Source organism: Pristis pectinata, chromosome 15, assembly GCF_009764475.1.
Source record: "Pristis pectinata isolate sPriPec2 chromosome 15, sPriPec2.1.pri, whole genome shotgun sequence".
Lineage (NCBI taxonomy): Eukaryota > Metazoa > Chordata > Chondrichthyes > Rhinopristiformes > Pristidae > Pristis > Pristis pectinata.
In genome coordinates this window covers 16,399,757-16,426,625 of record NC_067419.1, presented here as the reverse complement: position 1 = coordinate 16,426,625, position 26,869 = coordinate 16,399,757, and the positions used below count along the sequence as shown (strand labels likewise).

General features: G+C 40.3%; 1 protein-coding gene across 2 annotated transcripts in view; it reads right to left on the bottom strand.

Moving 5' to 3' along the window:
• bicd1a (bicaudal D homolog 1a) overlaps window positions 1-26,869 on the bottom strand; it is a 189,981-nt gene that overhangs the window by 38,615 nt on the left and 124,497 nt on the right. For both annotated transcript variants that reach the window (XM_052030198.1, XM_052030199.1), the window contains exons 4-6: window positions 17,341-17,778; window positions 13,214-14,314; window positions 3,724-3,875 (exon numbers count right to left, since the gene is read on the bottom strand). In XM_052030198.1, the coding sequence (XP_051886158.1) occupies window positions 3,724-3,875; window positions 13,214-14,314; window positions 17,341-17,778 (1,691 nt within the window). The remainder of the gene's footprint in view (window positions 1-3,723; window positions 3,876-13,213; window positions 14,315-17,340; window positions 17,779-26,869) is intronic.

Below are 26,869 nucleotides of genomic sequence, written 5' to 3'. Positions count from 1 at the left end.
AGCCATGCTACCGACACCAAGGCTCTGGAAACCCCTCTCTAAACCTCTCTGCTTCTGTGCCCTCCCTCTTTGAACACGTTCTTGCTCATCAGTCAGTAGAGCCTTATGGGGCATGGTGTCAGTTTTCTTTTCACAACATTCTTTGAAACTCTTTGCAATACTTTACTAAGCTAACTGTGCTAAGAACATTAAAAATAGGAGTGTGCCATAAAGCCCTTGAAATGAACCCTGTTCTTTACTTTTTTTTAAATAAAAGGCCTCGTTCACTGGCATTCAGTCAGATCATAGCTGATGCTGGTTCATGTCTGCTTTATTGCCAATCACCATATCCCCTCAATATCCAAAAATCTATCAACCACAGCTTTGAATGTACTCACGAGACAACGCAGAGAAGATTGACAACATGCTCTGTAAAGAAATTTGTCATCATCTTAGCCTAAATGGCCAATCCCTCATACTGATACTATGCCCCCTATTTCTAGACTCCTCGCCATGAGGAAACAACCTCCCAGCCTGCACATTGTCAATCCTTCTCAATCTTCCATTCTTAATGAAATCACCTCCCAGTCTTCTAAATTCCTCAATTGCTTTTCAAGGACTACAGCCTCATCCAAGGAATCAGTCTTGTGAATCTACTCTGCATAGACTCTAAGACCGGTATATTCTTCCTTTGGTGTGCAGACCAAAATCATGCAGAGTATTCCAAATGTGGTCTCCTACAATCTCAATAAGACGTTCTTCCCTCATGGACTCCTGTGGGGGAGTGCAGACTTCCATGGAATGCCCAGCACTTAGGCTGTGAAATCCAACTGCTAATCCTGTACTGTTAACGTGGAACAAATCCAGCGGGCCCATGAATGGAAGCAATGGCTGTGGACAGAAGTTTAAGTACAAAGTAATTGCCCCTTTTTTTCTGATTTTAAGTTAATTTAAATGTATTTAATTATTTTTAGTTGTTTCTTAAAGCTTTAAACATTTTAATGTTTTAATTTAATTATTTATAAAATAGTAAGTTGTTCAATATTTTTGAATGTTCCTGAGTGATCCAAGCCCTTTGTAAGTTCCTCATCCTAAAGGTTGCACATTTTTTTTTTAACAAAAGCTCATTATAGTCAGTGCTCAATCATTCATTACATTCAATCTAAAAGAGATCATATAACTGTGCTTTGTATTTTCCCCAGCTAATACCTCATTTCTTCCTCCCAAGCACTGGTGTACTCATTGATGCACATTCTGGCTGCATGGTGAAATGCTTCAAAAGTTGGAGGAAGGTGAACCAAGAGGCTGAAAGGTGATTGGGAATTTTTGTCTTGATTGTGCAGAAAATATCGTCAATGTGAAGGTGCAAAGGGAGTGGGGAGGAGGGGAGGTTTGTTTCAGTACAGGAGGAAGGAGGTGCAAGGATAAAGTCCTTGAAAATCTTACCTCAGATAAAAAGTTACAGTGAGCACTTGAGCTGGGATTAAAATGAGGGGAAAGCATTCAGTGGAGTGGTGTCCTGACGCAATCCGTCTACCCGCCCTGTCCCTCAGAAGCTCCGCCCACCAGCTGTCTTCCCTGAGAATGTTGGGAAAGTAATTTTCAAGCATCAAAGCAGGTAATAAAGTCTCTTCTCATTGACTTTTCACCTGCCTTACATGAGTCACCATCTTCACGAGTGAGTGTTTGGCAAACCTTTTCTTCAGTTCACAAATATACCACAGGGTGAACTGCACAATTGAATCACCATGTCATATATACTCTACTTCGTAAATAAAATTACACAGCACCTTGTCACTGCCCCATTTCTGACCCATGCAACACAAACAGCAGCGCAAACTAGGAGGAATGAATGGTCCATGTCGACACTCATGTTTTATATAACTTGTTTGGGAAAAAAGGTTTGCAAAACCACCCCTTTTACGAAGACTCTCCTTTTAATTTTACACATGATTCAGGGATAAGGTTTTAAGTTCGCCATTTAGTGCAAAGAACAAGGATTATTTTTCAATATTGTTTTTAACAGAACAGCTACATACATATGTGCACAATGACAGAATGTTCCAGTATGTCTAATCAGTGCAGCATGCAGCAAAGCTAATCTTGCCTTTTCTGTTTGGCATCGGGCACTTTGACTGGACAAATGAGTGAGTTCTGCACTGTGCCATCCTGTCAGACAGCTCACGAGCCACTGGCTGGGACACACAATAAATTGGTCATTCATGGTTGTGCCCTTCTTTCATCCCTTACGGGCAATTACCTGCTTGACATTTGGCTCACTTCCAAACACTAATACGAGAAACCACACATGATTAAAAAAGGAGCAAATACATGTCTTTCTACTTAGTTAGGCATATATCAGTACCATGGTGTTACTGAATTACACACCATATTTAAACAACTGATTTTCTAGAATTTTCTGAAAGGGCTCCTTTTTGTAAAAGAGTTTCTTTCCCTCATCTTCCCCTTTCTTAGGACTTTGTCCCTTTCTGTTTTAGCCCTGGCAACAGACAGTTTGATTACAGGGGTGGTATCACAGTTAGATCATGACATTACCCTCTTCCATAATGACACATGCTCACATTTGTGGGTTATTGGATGGTGATCAGGAATGAGAAGCTTGGAGAACACTCTCCTCCTGATTCCGAGCAGACTAAGACAAATTGTAAACACAAAATCTCATCCACTACCATTCCCACCACTCCCCCTCCCCCACCCCACCCATCCCACTATTCTGACCCGCTCAGGATTGATCACTGGGGGATCCACAAAGAAATGTTTATTTATGGGGAGAGTCTAAAGAGGAACACGTGGACTTCTACATTCTCTTGTGTTCTGGTAATATAGCCAAACAAAGAAAGTTAATTCTTGGCCACAGAAATTCCCGTTAAAAGGTTTTACTATATCAATTGTATGCACTTAATACACATAACTTTACAAAACAAAAAAATAGCAAAGGCACTTAAGATATATTATAGAAGGAGGAGGAGCTGAAGTCAACATTATTATAGTCCCCAAGGGCAAGAAATGTAATTTTTAATTGTCACTATTGATCATGGAATTTGGTAATCAGGATACACACCAGGCAGATTTGAAACCCGTCTGCCAGTCAGCAAAATGCAATGGCACTTGTACCTTGGTGCTTCAAATTATTTCCCATGATTTGTCATCCTTTGAACTAGCCTAGCCTGACAGATGTTTGAATGTAAGCAAGACACCCCATTATATCTTTTTGTTCTGTTGTATGTAAAACATCCTTTATGAATGACCCAGCCTGTGTAAACTGGAATAAACTAAACAGAAAATGCCAGAAATACTCAGCAGATCAGGCTACATCTGTGGGATGAGAAACAGGTCAAAATTTCAGGTTGAAGACCCTCAATCGGAACTGGAAAGGGAAAAAAGAAGCTCGTTCAGCTGCAGGAAGAGTGGGGTGGGAGGAGTCTCCAATAGGGTTTCCCAGTTCTGGTGAAGGGTCTTCAACCTGAAATATTAATTCTGTTTCTCTTCCCACAGATTTGGCCTGATCTACAGAGTATTCCCAGCATTTTCTTTTTTTTTATTTTAGATTTCTAGTCTCTGCATTTTTTTTGATTTTCATTTACCTGAGTAAAATGAGAGTCCAACTACCTAATAATAATGAGTAGCAAGTTGCCTTCAATACAAATGTTGGAATCCATTCCCCTCCAGAAAAATTATTAAAATATATAAATTCCAACTGCCAACAAATTCAGCTGTTCACACCTGGTGGCAAACATGGCACGTAAGGACGAGAAGGTCGCTGCATCCTCCTTCAGGGCCTTGAGTTCGTTTCGCAGTTTCATCATCGTCTCGGTCACCATGGTTTTTTCATTTTCATATTTACTCTTCAGATTTGCCAGGGCAATCTCTGCTGTCTGCAGGGATTAATGCAAAAGATTAGAACAAATGCCACCCACATGGCAACAAAATCTCCATTGGGAATTCTTTTACTAAACATACAAGAGTGAGATTTTTTTCATGCGCATGGCTGGTAACAATTTCTACCTTTACTTCTCAAACTAGCTTCTGGCTTTGAATTGCCACCACTAATACACCAGATAATCCTCAGCTGTGAAATATTGGTTGGGAGTTATAACCAAATACACTGGATATCCAACACTCTGTTCCACACCATAAACATAATCTAGTAAAAAGCAGCTATATCTATCACGAGGGATCAGAAGTTGTATTAGGTCTTATGGGATTTATTCTGTCAGTCCCAGTGAAAAGATGATTAGCCTTTTCCTGTGTTATTCAGTTGTATAATACAACTCAAAAATAATCTGTCTCAAGTTAAGTACTTCAGACATTATTTGGAGAGAATTGTTACGGACTCAGTGAATGTCCCTTTAAGATAGAGCATAGTGGTGTGTGTGTGTGTGTGTGTGTGTGTGTGTGGTGTGCTTACGTCAATAGGAGATATAGGATGTAATGACGTTGTTGAAGTCAGTCGAAGTCAGTCAGAGGAGAGAGAGAGAGAGAGAGAGAAAAGGGAGAGAGACACCAGCCTGCTAGTTTCTCTATCAATGGATGAGAAACAATAACTGTGTCTGTTACTACAATCCACGTATGGAAATTGGGAGTAATCTGGTGGAGTTCACTTTGTTGCTGACCTGTAGAAGGAAACAGGTATTTGTGTGGACGGCCGCGATTCAGATGCTTTTCGGGCTGAGGAAGTCACTACCGAGTAAACACTGAGGTGTCGTTTGGGTTCCATCGTGGAATATTTGGATTTTGTAATTACTCTCTCTATGTTCTCTACATCTACGTCTTATCTTCAGACAACGGTGGTTGTTGAAGAAGCCTTTGCTCATGTTTCACCTTATGGCTTGATGAACTGAACTTTAAGAACCATTCCTGGACTTGGAGTTTGGGACTTTGCCACACACACACTATGAGTTTAGTTTTTGGGGTTAATGTTCAAGGTTTAACATTTTTACTTCTAACGTTCTAACACTTTTACTTTTATTTTTCTTATTATCATAAGTAGTTATTAATAAAGTAGCTTTTAACACTGAATCATGACTCTGTGTGTTTCTTTTGTTGCTGGTTCGTAACAGAATAAATTGTGATATAAATGCACAGAATTCCAATTTCCTGATTCTTGTATTTCAACAAGAAATGCAATAGCCAGGTTCAATTGCATAATGCTGTTTTTTTTTTAAAAAAACAAACAAAATAATCATTTCTCCCCAGAGTGAAATGCAATAATGACTCTCGTCAGGGTGGTTTGCACTTCTGTGCAAACTTGACTGGACATTCCCAGGCACGAGTCAACCTTGCAACTCTGATGTGATTTCTGTGTTGGGGTGCATGGGGTGATGTCACTCTCGGTGCAGTGCTCCGCTTGCTGCAGTGAAGGGGAACCTGGACCACATTATCCTGGGGATAATCATTGCTGGTCATTCCAAGGAACACTAGGTTTTCCTATGATAGTGCAGGATTAGGACACCCATAGTTAAATGAATTACTTAACTTCATCTTTTGAGTCTGCCCCCCATCTGCACCATCCAACACCAGGCCATTTCCTGGACCTCATGGTCACCCGAGTCCCAGGCACATTCCCATCCCCAGCCACAGTGTATCAGCATTCAAACTGTTGGTGTCCTTCCGCCCTCACCTCCACTATTGAAATGATACACTGGTGTGCAGTTCATTTCTCCTGCAACACCCCCACCCACCCCTAACCCCGAGTTACCAAGCTGCAGTGCATAAAAACCATCACCACCACCACTGAGCAAACAGCGAGTCCTAATCTCCTTCTGATCCCCCATCATCATTCAAGCATTGCCCTATCTCAGATTTCTTCTCTCCCCACAATCACCATTCATCTGCTGATCTCTGAGTCACCCTCCAAACTGCTGGGTCTGCTGGCCTCAACTTCTGCCACAGCACCGTGAACCTGGCCTCCAAAAGAGGGCTGGTGACACACCAGGACTGCAGCAAGTTAAACAGTCCCTGCACTCCTGCATTTTTTTTTAAGGATTTACCAATACTTCTAGGCACATATATCTTTATAGCACAGTGATTTTTCTCGTCAGCTTCAAACATCACCATAGAACAATTTGTCTCTTTAAATATTAGCAAGGGTAGGATAAGTTTCCTGAAATAACCTGAAATGATAAAATACAAGAATAGTCTGAAATCCATCCCCATAGTTTCTACTTTTACTTTCTTCCTCAATTGCAAAGATGGCTTAATGGAAATGTCTTTAAAAGGTGCAATGTTGTGACCTGCACCACAGACCCATGGTATCCAAGTTCCAGGCCAAATCCACAGCAATCTCTCTAGCTCACTTCTTTTTAATAGTTTGAAACTAGATCCAATTCACAGGGTGCTGTGGCAGGAGTGGGGACCAGCAGACCCAGCCATTTGGAGGGTGAATCAGAGACCAGCTGATAAATGGTGATTGTGAGGAGAGCAGAAATCTGGGATGGGGGAAATCCTGGTAATGATTTTCATGGACTGTGACTTGGTAAATCATTGCTTAAGAGAATGATGGATGTTTATAGTGTTATCCTCACTTGTGTGTTCCTGATCTGTGCACTCTCAGAATCCAGATGACAGACCCTTCAGTCAAGCTTGGACTTTTCTGAGGTGCGAGTCTAGATAGTCTCTCTGGAATTTGAACACAGATCTTGTCAACCACAGCACAATCTCCACCTGTATGTACCAAATCACCCTTTCACAATATTTATGGAAGATGAGCATTTTTAGTCCTTTCTCAATCCCCACAGACTGAGAGTTCGAATTTCATGGTACTCATAAATCGAGTAGAGTTTCCAAAGTAAGGTACTCTGCTTCTCTTTTCTCCTTTAGGATTGACCCAAAATGGTTCCATAATCACAGGCAGCTCTTGGCCTATTTGTCTGTCTTCACTGTGAGGCCATTCGAGTGTATGAGAACCATAGTTGAACCTAATTCCAACCACATTCAGAAGTGGCTCAATTAAAGGGGGTGAAAGGTGATACCAAGTGAATGCAGAGTTGGGGTTACAATCAGATCAGTCATTTGGCTGAGTGATCTACTGCTCCTGATTCATATGTGTGTATGCTTATGTGAAGCGAATTATTTTATTGATTGCCTCTTCCATCCCTGTTTGCATCTTCCTGCCAAGGGCCACTGACTAACAATATTCACCCAGCAATGTGAATCAGAAATGAAATGGAAATTGGATTCTCATCAGTTTCAAACTGGCAGCCAAAGATAGGTCTCCCGGGTCGAGATTCTGCTGCCCCTCACATACTGCCTGTATCCTGGAGCACACTGCTTCTTCCAGCATGGTCCAGGACAGACTGTTCCACTGGGAGCCTGGTCCTCAGCACATCAACAAGGCACGGGCAGCGCAGTCTCTCCTGACGCGATCTGTCAGGACTTGTCAGGGATTTAAAATAACGTTTAATAAAATTATTTAAGGAAGTTCTTAAAGTAAAAGGGTTAAAACACACATACTTAAAATAGTTAAACTGGAGGAAGTTAATCAAATACAAACCTTCACTTACATTTCTCCAGCCGGTCGATTTCTCCCTTCCTTTCAGTGGACTTTTGCTGTATTTGCATCAGGTTAACCTGGCATGGGTTCAGTGGGCAGAACTCCCAGCCTGAGACCTGGGAAAATCTGCAAAGGTTTGTGATGCTCCGTTGGACTCCATATGGGGCCCAAGGGGCAGTGCTAAAGTCCTGCAGCCGGTGCTCTGCCGAGCTGTAGGCTCAGCTACAGCCTCCGCACAGGAGTTGCCCGATAGCCCACATGTCCCTGGCAGAGCTCGGTGGAAGATTACCGCAGTATGAAGTGCCAGTGATGGTGCCTCACTGTCTTTCAGCTAATTTCATTGGTCAGTTCTGTAATTAGAAAATTACTGCAAGAATGCCAGTGATGAACTGCTGTTTCACAAAATTGCGTAAAGCTTACTGTATAGGAGGCCATTCAGCACATCAGGTCTGTGCTAGCTCTAATCAAGTGCCATATCCCCCCCACACACCCAACTCCCGATAGTCCTGCAATTTTTAAAAGTTATTTGTTTCACTATTTATTTGTGTTTGTGCACTTATTTAATGCAAAGACCCCAATAAACCAGGGTTAATTTGCTTTAACTTCTCAAAGTTTCACCTTCTACTCTTAGTTGGGGGAAATAATTCTTCCAGACAGACCTTGTAATCAGGCTCAGTTTGTGAAATAACTGGTCCATGAAAACAACTTTGTAGATTAACCATGTTTGAACACAGAAAACATTAGCACAAATTATAGCACAAATCTTTACTCCCAAGAAACCCCTTTCTTTTGTTCCAGGTTCTCTAGTCCCTTGTGTCTCCTTTACTCCTGGAAAACTTGTTCTGCTGGTCATACTAATGATTCCTTCATATCATGTCCATCAATTTGTTCCAGAAGGGGAAGGATACAGGCTAGATTAAGGAACTGATTCCCTAATTTTTCAAAAAGAAAACAGTAAAAGTGGCACCATTGTGAGAAATACAAGTGCCGTGAAATTACATTTAAAATGAATAATAAAGGGAGAAAGGCTATTTAAAAATCAATAGCAAACATTAGTTGTATTATTGCCGTTGTGGCTTGTGAGTGGTGGTCTGTTGATTCTCCAACCAGTAAACACTGGGCTGAATTTGTCAAATTGCCAAACTGGTATCTGCAGCATGATGCAACTTGGCAATTTATTGTTCCTTGTGAACAGTATAGTGTGATTCTTCTACTGGATCTCAGAGTCAAGAGTAAAGGCACCTGCATCTATAGATAACAGAAAGCACTTTACCTCTCTGGTGGGAAGTATGGGCCACTGACCAGGGACTCTAAGAAAGGCACAACTGCTATTGAAGGTTAGGCCTCATTCACATTTTTCATTTACCTGCAGTCTTCCACCAAAATATGCAAGTGCAATTTCAGTAAAACATAACATGAGAAACAGTTTAGTTCTCATGGTGTCTCTGTTTTGCAGTCCTAATTAAAAAGGAAGCTACTTAAGGATAGCTCCTTTTAAGATCAGGGAATGGACACCTTCCAAGGTGGTGTCTGAGTTTGACTGTAACTGAAATTCAATTAAGTATGGTCATGGGAGCAAGTTAGGACAGGTCTGGTTAGGTAAGCTGGTCTCTTAAAAGTTGCCAAAGTAGGGAAGATGGAAAAATTGCCTAATTTTATGCTGTTGTTAAAAATGTTTTTTGAATGGACTTCACGATAAAATGTGGTAATTTCCACAGTTTGAGAATATCTGGATTTCTATTAGCTGGTCACCAACTTTCCAACACCACATGTCAATATTTTAGCATTACCTCCCATTCTAATGCCTCGTCAATGCCTTTTTGTTTTTTTCTCAGGCAACATTACATGCCGCTTATCTTACATAAAGAAATTTATAAATATGTCTGATGCTTACTGGCCAAGGCAAGCTTCTTTCTCAATGGTTCCTATCAACAATTATTTGCATGTCTAAATTGCGTAAAACACATAGATTATAGCCATCTTGGACAGCGAGAAAAGCTGGCACCACATTTTCCTATCCTTGTTCTTCGACAGAAAGCAGACAGATACCAGAGACAGAGCTGCACTAACAGCTCCCTCCGCTAATACTAGATGGTACAGTTTGAGGTAAACAACTGCAGTCATGAAACCCAAAAGAAACCAGATATACAAAGAAATCCCTTGGTGAACATAAACCAAGGTAGCTGTAAAAGCTAATTTGCTCCTATTGATCATTTCCTCAAGGAGACATTTAAGAACATAAGTACAAGAAATAGGAGGAGTGGGCCATCCTACCCTTTGAGCCTGCTGCACCATTTATCCAGATCACAGCTGATCTTCTACCTTAATGCCACTTTCCAGCACTATCTCCTTATTCTTTGATTCCCTTAATATTAAGAAATCTGCCACTGTTCTGAATGAATACAGCCTCCATAACCCTCAGGATAGGATATTCCAAATGCTCACTACCCCAAGTGAATTCTCCTCATCTCATTTCTCAACTGCCTCCCCTTTATTTTCAAAATTTTCCCTGGTCCTTGGTTCCTTAATTAGGGAAAACATTCTCCCTGCATCAAGCCTTTTAACACTTTTTTAAATTTCAATGAGATCTCCTCTCATTCTTCTAAACTCTAGAGAATATGGTCCCAGTCCCCACAACTATCTCCCACCATCCATGATTCTTTGTCCAACCCCTACCAACCTTCATCCTGACCCCTCTGCCAAACACCTGGCCTGACCACATTCCCAGTTCCAGCTCTAACCCATCTATTGATTGTCCTTGACCACTCTTCCAATTAATCGCTCCGCCCCAAACCCTGGACCTCTCTCTCTCTCTCTCTGACTTCCTGGACCTGGCTCTGACCCTGGCCTTGGACTCTCAGTTTCCTGCGCAAGGTCTGTTTGGTTATCACACTTCATCTTAAGCCTCACATGCTACCGAATTTCCCAACTTTGGCCTTCAAATAAGATGTATATTGGATCAAAACCGACCACAGAGTATGCTGTGCTGCACTTCTTATTTATTCCTCCTCACTGTCCCCTGCACTACTTTAAACATCAATTGAATTATCATTATATTCTTCCCCTCTGAGAACATATTATGTCATTAAATATTGTTTTTACAGCATTGAATTGGGCAAGTACACGCTTGCTCCTTCACCCCAAACCATCTTCTTAAATTCTTCTTCCAAGTCCACACTACCCTTTCCTCTTAAGAAAAAAATGAAGACAATGGAAAATGAACAGAGTGCATTAATTGAGATCAGACCAGGTCTTTCAGTGCTACTGTAGTATTTCCTGCTTTTATATTCTACAGACCAGACCTCATGGATTTGTGTTGCCACTACTGCTTCCTGCCTGAGCTTGATGCTAGCTCATTGACCCACACTCATTGTGGACATACGTACCAAATAAACACTGAACTCTTCTGCATCTGATGATGTGGACATACTATGCTATCCTGATTCAAAATGGGGAAGTTCTGCGTTATGTAAACCTGCCACAGGGCTGTGGAGTTAGGGAAGTACTCACAAAACAGCTGCAAGGACTTTGGCAGCTGAGTAAGCCAGGGCCCAGGCCTTGGTAGATGTCAAACCCAAAACTTCTTAATGTCCTTGACATTCAGGAACAATAAAAATAAACTATTAAAATTAAACATTTTTGAAAATTATTTTTTTTAAATTAGAAATCATTTAAAAACAAGTACTCTTTTAAACAAACTCAATTAAGTAAAATATAAATTGCCTTATGGTTATTCTTGTCGAGTACAGCTGTTCTCTACATTAAAATGAATGTTTGAATTGGCAGGGGGTCATTTGGCACGTTTGCTAGTGGAAGTGCCGGCAAATTAAGGCATGTTCACACCCTATCACTAGACACCACAAGGAGTCTGACATTGGACAACAGTTAGGGAATCGTTGAAGCTCAACCTGCAGCGTCCTGTTGGAATTTCTGGCATTTTCCAGTAAGTTCCAGGCCCCTGGAATTTGGGTGGAGATATCCATGATTCCAGAATGACTTCCTCTCCATAATTCTACATGTGGTGATGTAGCCAGTCAGCTACTTTTATCTATTTTTCCGTTTGCATGGCACCTTTTAAATTCTTTTTAAACCATTAGACACTTAATTATATTTTCATCTACCCAACCATCCCCCCACCACAGGGTGCTTCCCCACTGTGCTTCCATCTATCATTCATACATCTACAAAATAAACTGCGGCATCTCACCAATGATCCTTTGACAGCACTTCTCAAACCCACGATCTGGAAGGTGAAGGCCAACAGAAGCAATGGGTTCACTATCACTGCAAATTTCCCCCCCTAGTCATACACAGCTTCTTGGCTTTAATAAAGGGATGCTTTATCATGCTAGAACTTCCTGCCCAACAGCGCTGTCGGCATACCTTCACAAGGACTAATAGGACGAGGGATTTAGAAATCTGTAGTAAATGTTGGCCTTGCTACTATCATAAATACAAATAAAACTCCTGTTTCACACATAGTTGCATAAAACAAAATCTGTAAGAGTTACACTCACTTCATCTAAGTCCTTGTAATGTTTTCTCCAGTATTTTTCACAATTTGTCTCTTACCTTAGCATTAGCATCACCATCAAACCTGAATTTATGTAATTCAGTTCCAGAAAGGAGATTATATTTAGATTGAATAACTGGGGCCACAGAATAGGTCACTAGGGAACACCATGTTGCTCTGGATGCCAACCTCAGCTTCCCCACCTTATTCATCCCACATAATTTTCCAACCATACCACACCTACCAAACATCTCAATTTTAGCCAGCAACCTCTAGTGCAGAATCTTTAGAAATTCCTATTAAATGTTGGACCACATTACATCTATGGATATGTTCCCCAGCTGTGTCATTTTTTGAAAGAACCTTTTAGCTTAGAAACCAGAATTACATAAAATGTATGACATAGAGGGAGACCACTCCACCCATCGTATCTATGTTAGTTGACAATGAGCTCTCCAATCTCATCCCAATACTCAACACTTGGCCTATAGCCCAACAGTACAATTTAAGTATGATGAGGGTTTCTGCCTCTGTCACTCTTCTATACAAAGAGTTCCAGACCCCCACTAACACTTCAGGTTCATTGTTTTCCACCCCTCAGTTAATCTTTTTCTCCAGAGTGGAAATGTCAAGTACTAGAGGGCATAGCTTTAAGGTGAGAGGGGAAAAGTTTAAAGGAGACCTAATAGGCAAGTTTTTGTTTTACACAGAGTGGTAGTTGCCTGGAACGTACTGCCAGGGGAAGTGGTGGAACCAGATAGGGTAGTAATGTTTAAAAGACATTTAGACAGGCAGATGAACTGGTGGGAATGGAGGAATATAGACCAGGTGCAGGCAGATGGAATAGTTAAAAATGGCATCATAGTCGACACAGACATCGTGGGCTGAAGGGCCTGTTCCTGTGCTGTACTGTTCTACGTTCTAATGCGTCCACCAGTTACTGGAGATGAAATATATATGAATTAAGTGTGATCCACCTGCTTTCACAAGACTTTCCCAACATTTGCAGCTGCCACACACCCGCACTGCCCCAACACAGCCGAGGGGTTTTCTCAGCACTTACGTCGCATTCACCGGTGCATTGATACTTTGCATTGTTTCGTCATCCTTTGTTGAGTTGACATCACTTTCTCCATTGGCCATTCACAGGTATGCCACAAAACTACACATGAATACAAAACAGAGCAAATGCAGAGGGTGGCAGTTACCTGCTTGTTGGCCTTCAGGACCGTCCGTAACGTCGCTATCTGCTCGCGTTTTGTGCTCAGCAGCGACTTCAGCTTCAGGATCTCTTCCATCAGAACTTCCTTGTCCTTGTCAATCATCGGGGCCAGCTCCCGTGCGGCTGCCCGCTGCCGGGACAGCTGCAGAGACCGGTCCACTGCCTTCTGCAGGTGCTTTATCTGGTCCCGTATGATGGCGTTCAGGTTGTAGATGTTCATGGGCTCTCTCCTGATGTCACTCGTGTCGGAGACGGGTGAGGAGGGAGGCGCCATTACTGCGGGTGAGCCCGAGGCGCTGACTGCCTTCGTTGGGCTCTGCTGTGCGTTGTCTTTCCCGACCTCTTTCGGCAAATGCTCCGGCGAGTTTCTGGAGTCAACCGGCGAAGCCAGGCCCCTGCGGGCAAGCCGTGGAGACAAGATAGCTCGAGGATCATCCGGCCCCTTCAGGCTCCCGCTGCGGGTCACCCTGCTCTGCCGGTAGTAGTCCAGCATCACCCTATTTGGGGTCTCGTTATTGCACAAGCACACGTGGTGGTAAAGCTGTGCCAACTCCTCGCTGAAGGTCACCAGCTCATCCTGCGCTGCGTTGAGCGTGTTATGGCCCTCGTTTGCCATGACTGTCAATGACTTAATTTCTGTTTCAAAGTGCGTGATCTTGTCGTTGTATTCCTTGTTCATTTTCTCCAGACAGCTCACTTGCTTGTCCAGTTCTTGCACGCGGTTTTCGTATTTGGTCTTCTCTTCGGTGTACGTCTCCACACACTTGTTGTACTTTTCCTTCAAGCTTTTAAGTTCGGCTTTGAGATCTATTACCTCCGTGATTGCAACCTTGTACTTGCACTCCAGAATCTCCAGTCCATTAATATCCACTTCATAGTCATGAGTTTCTTCCCCAGACTCGCGTCCTTTTTCATTTTCCAGGTCGGTCTTTAAGTCCTTGTTGACCTGGAGCCTCCTCATTGCATTGACGTGCTCTGTCAGACTGTGGACTCGTTCATGCTGCTCGGTCAGTGCGCCCTTGGTGTGCTCCAGTTGTGTCTGAGATTCCTGAAGATTGACCAGGAGTATGGCTTTTTCTCGCTCTACCTGCAGTACAAATAAGACATTTGGAGAAGTTATAACATGGCGCACACTTTCAGGCACACACATCTCCAGGTCAAGCCTGGAGCCTATCACTTCACAAAATGGTTAGTTGTCATGAAAAGTAGGTAATGGGACAAGTCGATTTCTAATTCTACTAGTTTCAGTAGTTTTGTGAAATGTAACATTTAAGTGAGGCACACTGGTTGCCTGTGTTGGTGAAAAGGATGAAGATTGGAAAAACCTTCATCACAATTGAAATACCAGGAATCTTTGAGCAAAGCATACCTTTACGCACTTCCAAACTTTTCTTTGCAAACTGTGCATCTTTTTCCACAATGAGTGAATCCCTCTTCTCGCACATATTTGACTCTCCATCCCTACAAACTGTTCATATCCAGCCTCCCTTTCCTTTCTATAGAGCTTGAACATGTTGTCACTTCCCGAGTTCATACTCTAATCATACAGAATTCTCCTTATTTAAATCCATCCAACTGGGTAAACCCACAGAACTGAAATAACTCTGGTCAATCCATCCAAAAGATTGTAACTAAGATGATCTTTTGCAGCTTGCCTTTCTTGACTTGTCTGTGGTCTTTGACACAGTTGACTGCACTCTCTGCCTCCTCCACTGTTTCTCCACCACCTACCTACCAAATGGTGGTTCTATTATCTATCTGGTCTTTCCCACAAAGGGACCAGTAATGGCTTCTCTTCCTACCCCTGCACTGTTATCTTTGATGCTTCCCTTCACCCCCAAAGGTCCAATCTTTGGCCTCTTTCTCACCTACGTGCTGCCTCTTGGCAAAATCATCTGGAAATGCAAGTTCAGTTTCCGTGTGCGTACTGATAGCACTCAGCTCTACTGTACCACCGATTCATTTTGATCCCATTGACCCCAAGTTGTTGGATAGTTTGACATCGAATATTGGATGTGCAGAAATTTCCTCCAAATAAATATGAGGATTGAAGCATATCTTCAGAACCTGTCACAAACTTCATTCCATAGACATGGCATCACTTTCCCTGGCAAAAATGAACTTTTATTCTTTAAGATCATCATGACTCTAACCAAGCCTTTGATCATCTTGCCTCATATCTCCTTGTGCAGCTCAGCATCATTTTTATTGTTTGATAATACTGCTGCGAGGCAATTTGGATGTTAAAGGTGCTATATAAATGGAAGTTATTATTCAAGTATTTATTCTCATATTTTCTCTTGTTCATGCCTTGCATGACTATCCTGTTCACTTGGTGCAATTTATTACCATGTTATCCATTGTTATTGGAGTAGAGTGCACTTCAACTTCAGTTCCTGAACATGTCTCCCAAATACTACTGAGATTCAGACCACAAGCACCTCTCTACTAGTTATGTCACATGTTAGCACGGAGTGTGCTCTTTAGAAAGTATAATGGATCTAATGGTTATTTTCTTAGTTATGATAAGGCAATGAAATCTGCTGAAATCGTTAATAACAGTATGTTATTTATAGATTTTATTGATATCTCTCGTGCCCCTTTATAAATAGTTCTTGGAACAAAGTATTAGAAAAACCCACGTAGAATCCTTCCAGAATGAACACTGAATTTCTACAGTGACAATATGGCTGAGAACAAACTGCCTACGAACAGAGGTCTCCACTGTTTCCAGAGCAGCACTCTGATGCATTACTTATGCTATGGAGTAGTGGCCTTTGCAGCTTTTACAACCATACTCAAATAAACTACTAGTTACAGGGGTCTTTATCCATAATGAACTGCTTTGGATGTTAGGAATGTTGAATATCCACAGTATTCTCTTGCTACCTTAAGCAAGAGAATGGGAAAGGTAAACTTGTAGTCCTGAGGTTGCGGGATGAACTGTCATAACTCTGGGTATAACAAGCTTCTTGTCAATCTGACAATATATCAGTGGCAAAGTCAAGCAGGTAAAGCAAGGATCAATACAACAGTCCACTTGATTCAACAATATCAATGTACGAATACCACATCCCATTAAATTCCACAATGTTCATTATTTTAATCATGCTATGGAGTCTTGGTGTTGAGTACATACCTGGAAACTCTGGTTTCTTATGAGTATTTACTGGTCTCCACTAACTTGAGTCTGAACTTTGGATCATCACAGATGAGAAGTCAACATATTGAAATTTTTAGGATTCCCCCAGTTGGTGCAAGATGTTGTACATCAGGTGGCTATTAAACAATCATAATTGATTGAACTTGGAAGAAGTTGCAGCAACAATTTTTTGTTCAATTCTTTGAAATCCTATAGTAGTATTGAAATTATTCGGAAAATACATATCCACTGGGTAGGAGGGGATACTCTGGCATTCCTGGTGTACTTATTGCTAAACATGTGAACAGCAAATTCAAAATAACAGTGTGTGTATCACATTAACTGAAATTCCCCAAATCCCTTCAAATCACAAAGGCTGATTTTTGTTCACTGCCTCTTGATTATATTCACTGGAAAACAGTGGGCCCAGATTAACTGGAAGCAGATATTGTGTGCACACTCACTTATCACAATGACACAATCATGTTCCAATGTAGTTTCATGTAGGGGGACCGGAAGACTCTGGGTGGAACTCTGCAGATTTGTGGCATCACTAATTTGGAGTTTCTTGATATTGCAATAGAAAAAAACACAACAAAAAATAATGTCTCTGTTCATTCCTGCAGTCAGTGGGTCAAAGGCTTAAGTATACCAACAACACCTTTTATTTGTTAAACAGAAGTAAAGGTAGTTAACTTGGCAGCACAGCCAGTTCCATGGCAGAGGATCTGTCTTAGGTTCTTCACGGAATAGGAGCTGTCGGGAAAGTTGTTGGCATGTTACTGAAGACTGATACGAGACTTTTGAAGGGATTAAAGGGAGAGAGAAAATTAGTGTAGTAGAAAAGAAGATAAAAGAGTGAAAGGAAAAATGAGAAGAAAACAAGATGGGGGCAAAACAGCAGAGAACCCAAGTAAAAAAAGCTGGAGGATAAAATGAACGAGAAGGGGCAGAAGAACAGAAGTGAATACCTGTATAAGCTGTTGCTTAAGTTTTTGCATTTCTGAAATGTTGAGCTCACTGAACAGATCAGAGACCAGACCTGGGCTGTCAGTTTTTCTGGTTGTTGATGTTCGGTAATCACCGTTGAGTTTTACCAATGAGCCATGTATGTGTCCATTTACTTTATCATCATTGTTAGGTTCATTGCCATCCTCTGAAAATTTTAGTCCATCAACAGCAATGTTTATGTGGTTGTTGTACATGCTGTCACTCATGTTTATATACTGTGAGAGTTCCTTGCGCAAATTGTTCTTCTGTTCACGTTCATTCTTTAATGTCTCCAGCGCTTCTTCCAACTGGTGTTCAGCAATCTCCTTTAACCGTATGGCATCTTCCAGCTGACTATTGAGCAGTACTGTCTCCTCTTCCAGACGTTTAATCTCATGTTTGAGTCCTTCATATTCTACCTGATTAGACAGAATACAAACATTTAGCCTTTTGCAATTGTCATCTAATTTATCCATTAATCCACACGTCTTAAGGAGCAATTCATCCTTTAGATGCTTAGAAGGCACTCAAGTATTGACTTAATGTTGGTGAAACTGCTTAGGCTTCCACAACACACAAGACATTATGCCTAATAGCTGGATGTGTCACCAGACAGGCAGAGGCTAAACTGGCTCCCAAACCAAGATCATCAGCTTAACGGGTGTAAATGTGCACCCAACTGTCAAAGTGCTGGTGAGCTCATCAGCTGGACGATCACTTGTTAAACTGGTCTGGTACACCAGAGGCAGGTGCTGAGTTTGGTTCCTGGAGCTTTAGTCCTTCTGTGCAAAGATGTGCATGCAGTTTAATATATTGTTAGTGGCATTGGAAGCAGTGCTGGAACCAATGAAATTGCTGGAAGTTCCCTCCACTAATCTTTGTCCCACTATATAATGTGCAAGAACATGATACTCACAATGGGCATTGATTTTCAAGAGGCCCAGAAAGTCCCTTCTGCAGTAACTCCATTGTTAGTGCATGACTGAACTAACATGGAATATCCCAACTACATTTGGTGAATGGTTGTAACAGTGGTAGAAATCAGTAAAGGTGTTATGCTTGGAGGATCTTTAATACTGACAATGCAGCCATTGGGTTTTACTTTCTTAGAGGACAGCTTAAGTAGAAGACAACCTAAGTTCAGAAAGCGAAGGGATTATCAAATATTGTCCTGATGCAGATGAAAGATGGCACCTCACCACTGATTTACACATTGCACCATTTTTTTCTTTGGTGCTTTCCAAAATGCAACCTAATTGGCCTAATACTTTTTTTTGAAATAGGTTGCAATGAGTATATGGTTATGTGGATTTACCACAATCAATCCTTAAATCATGTTTCCAAATGTTGATATCATCTTCATACTGAGTGAGTTTGCTTTTCCCAATGCTCAATGAAAAGATGCAATCTCTGTCTCTCCCTCTCTCTGTCCCTTTGCCTGAAGCCCACCTCCTGAGCCTTGTTTGATGTTTGAAACCAATTATCCCATTTCTGACCCTTGCCTCCAATTCTTACCATTGCCATTAGCTGCTGCTGTAGAATCTTTAGAAAAAGGTTTCTAAAGTATCGTCAATGTATTAACTGCACCTTCCCTGTCATCATGACTCATTTCACCCAGCATAATAAAGGCATGTCTCTGCTTCCTTTCCTAACTAAATAATCATCTAACAAATTACATTTGCCCATAAAATTTCTTGTTCCAAACAATTGCTGTGCCACCAACATTCAATTCACTGAGTAATAGTCAAAGATGTTTCCAAACTTTAATAAAATGTTATGTTGGCCACTTAGGAATCTTTAAGGTATTTAGTGAATTTGCTGTACTGTTAGATAAAGCTGCACCAATTGCAGATGCGTTCCTTTAATGTTGTGAATACAAATTCGACAAACCAGATACTCTGGTTATTTTAAAGAGTATCTGATCCTTTCATACCCTTGTCTATTGCAATTTTGATAATGAGACTATGCTAGAAAACCTGGGTGTATAAATCAAAAAGACTTTTCTGACCAGAGAACTGTTTTTCACGATTCAATTTCTTGTTCACAACAGAAGTGATCATTTCCCTTCTTTGATGCTAACATCCCAGCTTTATACTCTCCACATTTTCCACTCCTATTTCAGAAGGCAATTTCCCAGGTCAGTGTCTTAGGACAGAAGGAACTAAGACTATGGTAGGAAGGCAGAAAAAAAATATTTAAAAGTAGCATAATGCATTAGTTTTGGTGAATTGTTCTTGCTGAAAAAATTCTTCAAAGTTTTTTTTATTCTCCATAGTGTGTGTAATGTTCAATCAACAGGGTACTTTTTTTTAAACATGATAGCTTGATGTCATCTGGCATTTTATTTTTACTTTTTGGGAGAAGTTAATGAAAATAATAGATTGGCATGTACACCGAGCATCATTGGACTACAAGCTGGGAACCAGATTGTGTGCACTGCCGATGCTCTGCCTGAAGGACACTGACCCTCCTATTGTGCTGTACTTACAATCTCAGCAGCAGTACCTCTTGGCTTAAAGTTAACTCACCTAAAATAATCATGCAAAACACAAAATTATGAAGCCCGCTCTGTGGTCACAGTAAATAATCATTTTCAGACATCTGATAAGCTGCTGCTTCTATGCACATGAACATAATCAGCCAGTAAACAAAAATATTCATTCATTAATTTAAAAGAAAACATAACTTGAGAAATGATTGCATGAATGACATTCAAAAATCATGAAGTTTTCTTTTACCCCCAAGGAGAAAGATTAGTTATCTTTACGGTGCAGTACACAAAAGACAACTAAAGCAGATGATTAACAGATTAATTGAGTTTAGGGTTACCTCAGGGGAGTCCTGCTGCAGAGAGGATCTGCAGCATTCTCAACTTTTTCCAACATCTGCTCTGTGCTTACGTGGACCCGAATCTCTTTCACTTCTTAAGAGAAAGCTCATTATTTTTCCAAGGGTGAGAAAAATGGGAGTGACCCTAAATACATTGACCTTTAGAGCAAAATTTGCATTTTTAAAAATTATTTTCTTTGCAAGTACATTAACCAGAAATGAAGCAGAGCAATCCTCAGTGGAACACACTTTATAAAATTTGTAGTACAGCAGCAACCTTTTAATAATGGAGTACATCTTCTGTCAAAGATTTCCCTCCCTATTCACCACCAAAGGGGGCAAAAGAGAAGGAAGAATGCTGGGAGGAAAAGGGAAGGAGGGACACTCTCATCCAAGGAAGTAGGAATATTGGCAGGAGAAGGTGAAGTCACAAACTGTCAGCTCAATGCAAGGGGCAGCAAGACTTTAGAATCCAGCAGTGTATGTAAACTAGCAAAGCTGTGTTAGTGATGTGACATTCTGAACAATCACCAGAACAACTGAATTTTACATTCACATTAAATAAGAATTATATAAATGTTTGCAAATATTAAGTATCTAAATGTTTGTGTGTCAAAGTTCCACGTTTGGCTCCAAGGAAAGAGGAACATGAGACATATTGTGTGGTCACATTACGCCATGTTTGTGACAACATAAATATTGCTGTCAAATAAAACATTTCCAATGGATAAACTTTTTGTCAAGTAATGAATGGTGAGGTGGGAATGCAGGGACAGAGAAAAGCAAATCCTGTTATATCTGGTCTTTGCTGCTTTTAGAGTGATATACATATTATAATTAAGAGTGAAGTGGGTAGTCGAGAGGTATTCTTTTAAGAAAAGAATTGCATTAATATTTCCTGTTTTGAGTTTCCTAGACTTCAGCTCAACCATAATCAAGCATTTTAGTCCTGCACTTTGCTATATTTACAACCACACTGAGGAAGATTAATTTTCTAATGATGCCTACACATGGGAATACAAGAATGAAAGGAGGCCATATCGTCTCTCAAACCCATGCTGCCATTCAAAAGGGTAGTGGCTGATCTGATACCTCAGCCCACAAATTTGCATTATGTCTATTGAACACATTTAATACTGCCAGCTAACCTAGAATTAAGTTTGCAGAAAGAAGTTCCAAACTTCTATCACCATGTGTATGTCAAGTTTTTCCTAATTTCACTTCTAAAAGATCTGGCTCTAAGACTAGATACCAGTCTTAAACTCCCAAACCAGCAGAGAGAATTTTTCTCTGTCCACCCATTGGTTTCCCTTAATATCTTGAAAACTGTGGTAAATCTAAGTTTGCCTCCCTCCAAGGCTTGTGTATCCTTGCTAATATGTGGTGCCCAGAACTACTGATAGTACACCTGTTGTGTACTAACCATGACTTTTAATGTCTAATGCACGACTTATGCCCAAATGTATTCTGGTCTAGAGATATAAAGACCAGCGTGTTATCATCTTTGTTGATTAATTTCTCTAATTGTCTCTGGCATTTTAATGGCCACACACTGAGTTATTGTCATAAAGTAAAACAGCACAGAGACAGGCGCTTCAGCCCACTGAGTTTGTGTTGACCATCAAGCACCTACTTATACCAGTCCCATCTATCAACACCCCCATATTGTACCACTCACCCACACACGTGGAGCAATTTACCATTGCCAATTAACCTACCAAACTGCACATCTTTAGGATGTGGAATTCCTGGTGCTCCAGTTTTTCATCCTTCAGAAAATACTCTATCTGATTTTTTGGTCTAAAATGAATGACTTCACATTTGCTTTCCACAGTTCTGTGTGTTGCTCAATCAATTAATATCTCAAATTTGATGACATCGCCACTTCTTCCATTGCCCCCCATTTATGTCATTGTTAGCTTTGGTTAACTGTCTATGCTGTTTAGGAATAGGGTGTATAGTTGAGACTTCAAAACAGATTCTTGCACAATACCACCTGCTATCAATTTAGTTACCCATCATATCTTGTCATAAAATTTCCTACCCAGCTCAATAATTTTCCTTCAATATTATGACCAACTTTTGCTAACAGTGTGTTTTAAGGGTTTCATCTAATGCCTTATGGTAATCCGTATAAATAACAACTATAAGACAGTTCCCTATTTACTACTCTAATCAACTCTTGAAAAAATTCAAGTTTATTGAGCATGACCCAAGCTTTAGAAATTCATCCCTGTTCAATGATCAGTTTGAAAATGTTCATGTGTTTAATCTGCATCCATAATTATTGATCCTAGTAATTTCACAATAAATTACTGGGATAACTGGTCTATTATTCCCTGGTTTCCTTCTTTTGCCTTTTTAAATAGCAGAGTGATAGGTACAGTTTTCCAATCCATTGGAACATTTCCCAGATTGAGAGAAGTTTGGAAAATTATTGTTGGGGTCTCAGCAGAAGGTATGGGACACATTCTGCACTCTGCACTTATTTCACTCTTCATTCCCCAAGCATTTTAAAAAAGGTGACAAATACCTATATTTTTAAATCATAGTATCAAAAGCAACTTACATACATTCACTTATTTACAGCTTTATTTTCCTATTTAGGTTAATTACTTGCTGTATCACCATGTTGTTACTGGGAACAACAGTGATGGTGCAAATCACTTGCATTATTGCATCACACCAAATGTTAAGCAGTTCCATCTGAGAGGCGTACAGATACGTCATTGAACTGTGCCATGGAATTCTGAGATAATCTTGTACACAAAATTTTTTGATAAGCAGAAAAGCTCAACAAAGGCAGCATGGGGAAATCAGTGGGTAGGTTAATCCATGCTATTCTAATACAATTATTGTTACAACTACCTAGGAACAGGTAATCTATTCTCTTAACTGGTGAAAGGTGGAAGGCACAGCTACCTTAAAAGGGGGAATTAATTTATTCTCTAAACCTCTTTAGAAAAGTTCAGGATTATTTTGATTCAAGACAGTGGGTAAAATGCAGAATATTGGCTGGGCTACCACTTAAATACATTGCCTGGTTTTCATTTCCACTGAAGTCAACATTGAAGCAATTCAAGAGAAATGTTTTGCAGGTGGCTGTTGAAATAGTGCCTCTTACAGTATCACAGATCAAATTTCCCCCAATTCCCTGAGTGCATGCAGGAAAACCCTGGTAAAAGGTTAATAGAATTTTGAATTTTACAAATAAAATTGTAACCTTCCATTGGATGTTTAAAAAATATTGCAGACCAAATTTCAATATTTTGGAGAGGTCACTGCAGCTTGTGATCTTTTGGTGAATGTTCCACTTCTGGATCTACTTATGTCCTTCCATCAAACTAAATCCTACAAATAATCATCATCCATCAGCCTGAAGTGAAGGGCAAGCCCCTCCCATAGCAGCATAAGAGAAGCACAGTGCATAATCTAACAACAGCCTTCTGCTCTAGTGATATCACTCACACTTTTTCCCACGGAGAGATAGAGTGCAATGACCTGCATCAGAAGAGATGTAATTAGGAATTTACAAAAGAGAAGATGCACATTTCATACACAATACAAAAAATGGTAACAAGACCATAAACACATTTAAAGAGGGTGACAGCACGTCTCACAGAAATGGTAATCTCTCTGCACACAATTTATGATCATCAGTGTTTTCAGTTCACAATACATAAAACATTAAGATTGTTTTTTTTTGGCCAAAGACTTCTCCATCACTCAGTTTACTTTGCTGGGAAGCAATAACAACCAGGGTCACCAAGATCATAGACTCTGCCCAGGGCTAAAGGTTAATTAAAGTAATTATTTAAAATGAATGACTAACACAACTGCTTAAATGTACAAGGTGTTAATTAACCATCCACATGAACTGAATAAAGTTGTGAGAGATTAGATTCTGGTCTGATCCATGCCCTAGAATTAAATCAATATTCTGAGAAAGCAAGTTAGATGCAAGGTGGGAGTATAATGATTTCTCCAATTTATCCATCATTTTCAGTGTGATGAATTAAAGAAATCTGTGGAATTAGTTTCATGTCAATTGAGTATTTGCATATGCTTAGATACATAAAAGGTAGGGCTTGCGCACATGTATTCACAAGTGGTATTAAAATAATTCAACAAAATGTCCACTGATCCAAGGTCTTCCTCCGATTTCTATCACCATTCACTTTGCAAAATTACTTGAAGTTCACTGGAATACATGGTTGACAATGAAGAATGTAACAGGTATGCAGTGCATAATGTCAAAGCTCCTGGTAAAACAAAATAACAACTTTTGCTTTACAAAAAAAATTCCTTTCCTTGTCTTTTATGGTTCCTGCCCTCATCTGAGGTTTGTTCCTTCACCTATTCATCTTTCTCCAATGCCTTCCGCCATTGTTAATCAAAAGAACATATAGGCAACATTTTTCTTTGCTATTGACCAACCCGCAATCCCAGCCAGAACTCCTCCCATCACTGGGTGTTAGAATCATGGCAAGATCACCCTTATTGACTCAGTTGGTATTTTAATCCTGCCATTTGGAAAATGTTTGCAATTAGTGCTCGTCACTGCTGGAAATCAGGCTGAGATTAGGACAATATGCTGTAAATCAAGTGCGAGAAATTTATAATGAACAAAAGGATATTTGACCTTGAAATCTGACATTAAGACTCTAGGTCTTCGGCAGTGATGCAAAGTGGACAATAGTGAATTAGGGAGTTTGTTTTACCTGATTGACATTAATGGAAATGAAAACTGGGCAGTGGGAAGGCTGTCTGCTAATTCCCTGATGTTCTTTTAAAACATTTTTAAAAATCTTTTGGGGGGATGTTTAGTTTTTACCCTCTCCTCAGTTTTCCTACATCCAGTGTCCTAATGTGGCTCCCCTCTGTATTTCAGTATAATTTCAAACTAGGAAGAATTAATAATTATTCACACTGAGTTTGATTTGATATTCCCAATTCACACTGGAACAAACCAAGAGAGAGGTTATTATAGATATCAGAAGGGAATTTTAACATGCAAGCGTGTTTGTTTAGGTGTGAAGGGGAAAAAAAATAAGCATGTCCGGAAGTCTATTCCAACTGGCTGACTACAGTAAAATTCCAATAATCCAGCAGTTCAGGACTTCAGTGGTGCCGGACTGGCAGATTTTCAGGACAATCGGATGCTATTTCTATTAATACCCCATAGACTTTTAATTCACTTTTTTTTTCGATGTTAGGCACTATTAGAATACATTTTCCAATGAACTGGGCAAGTTTAAAGGGAGTGAGGGAACTGGGGCCCCACTCAGTAGAAAGGGAATGCAGAGAAATAGAACTTGCTGAAACAGATGCCAAACCAATGGAATTTACAAATAGTTGGATAGTGGATTATTGGAATTTTACTGTAATATGTTTTACAAATGTGAAACAGGGGAAAGGTAGCCAATACCCTCTCTGGAGTAGGTTGTCATGTTAAGAATGCTAATGTGGCTATAAGCTTTTAACACTGCATATTATAACATAGATGATTATATGTTTCAGGCTTTGGAAAACCCATCATTGGGAAGCGAGAACAGCTTTGGGGAGAAAATAAGTGATTATCCACCCTGTTTATGGACTATGAACAGTAGGAGAGTGTCCTTCTGGGCCCTCTACAGACCACTGAGCCCCCACTAGAGACCACCAACCACCCCTCCCCCAACCCCAACCCACACTGGGATCAGGGATCAGAGTTACCTTATCCTGTTTCTTCCTTCAGAATGATTCCCACCCGACAGAAAGTCAAGCTTACCAATTGGGGTGACTTCTGGGAAGAGATACAGCTCAAGAGGTTGTAGTGTGTGAATGCATCCGAGAGAGTGGAGTCCTAGAGAAGGGAGGATTGTGGGTGCTGTAGCTGCCATCATTGAATAACTGGCATATTTTGTTACTAGCATGGGGTGGCAAAGCTGAAGGCAAAAAGCCATGTAATGGAACAGGAGTTTGCAATCCTTTTGACAGCTATGAAGAACATTAAGAGCAACATATTAGCTATTATAGTAAGGATTACTACAGCACCTCAATTAATCTTTCACTAAATTACAAAAGCAGGAACAAGGAACTGGAGAATCAGGAGGCAGCATTTTAAGACTCATTAATTTTAAAAGGTAGCAGCTTTAGAATGCATCATATGTGGAGCAAAATACTACCTACATATTGTTTGTCTCTCACTACCCAGATATTCACTGTCCCTTAAAAATGGATAAATTACAGAAAAGGGACTTTTGAAAACAGTTCTTCCTGATCTTTGATTTTAACCAGTTCCACATAAGCTACAATTCAATTTGCATCCGGATATACAAGGCTTTACATCCCAGGTATGGGAAGCTCCTTTGGAAAAGTTGTAGCCCAAGATTTTGCATTATGAATGGGAGTGAAGTTAACAGCAAATCACCGTTATAATGGAATACATCAGACAGCTCCTTCCAGACTCTGATAAATGAGGCTAAATTCAGAGACCCAGATGTTACCCTGCTCCTCCATAAATTGTACTAGTACCCGATCAAAAACTCAGAAATTAAATCTATGTTCAGACAAGAATTTGCAATATTTAGCCACTAGATATCCTCGATTTATGCCAGAGAAAGTTAAGAGCCAATATATTCAGGATGAAGTGCTTTTTTACTGACCAAAAAATTAAGATTTTGATTATATTGGAGGCTA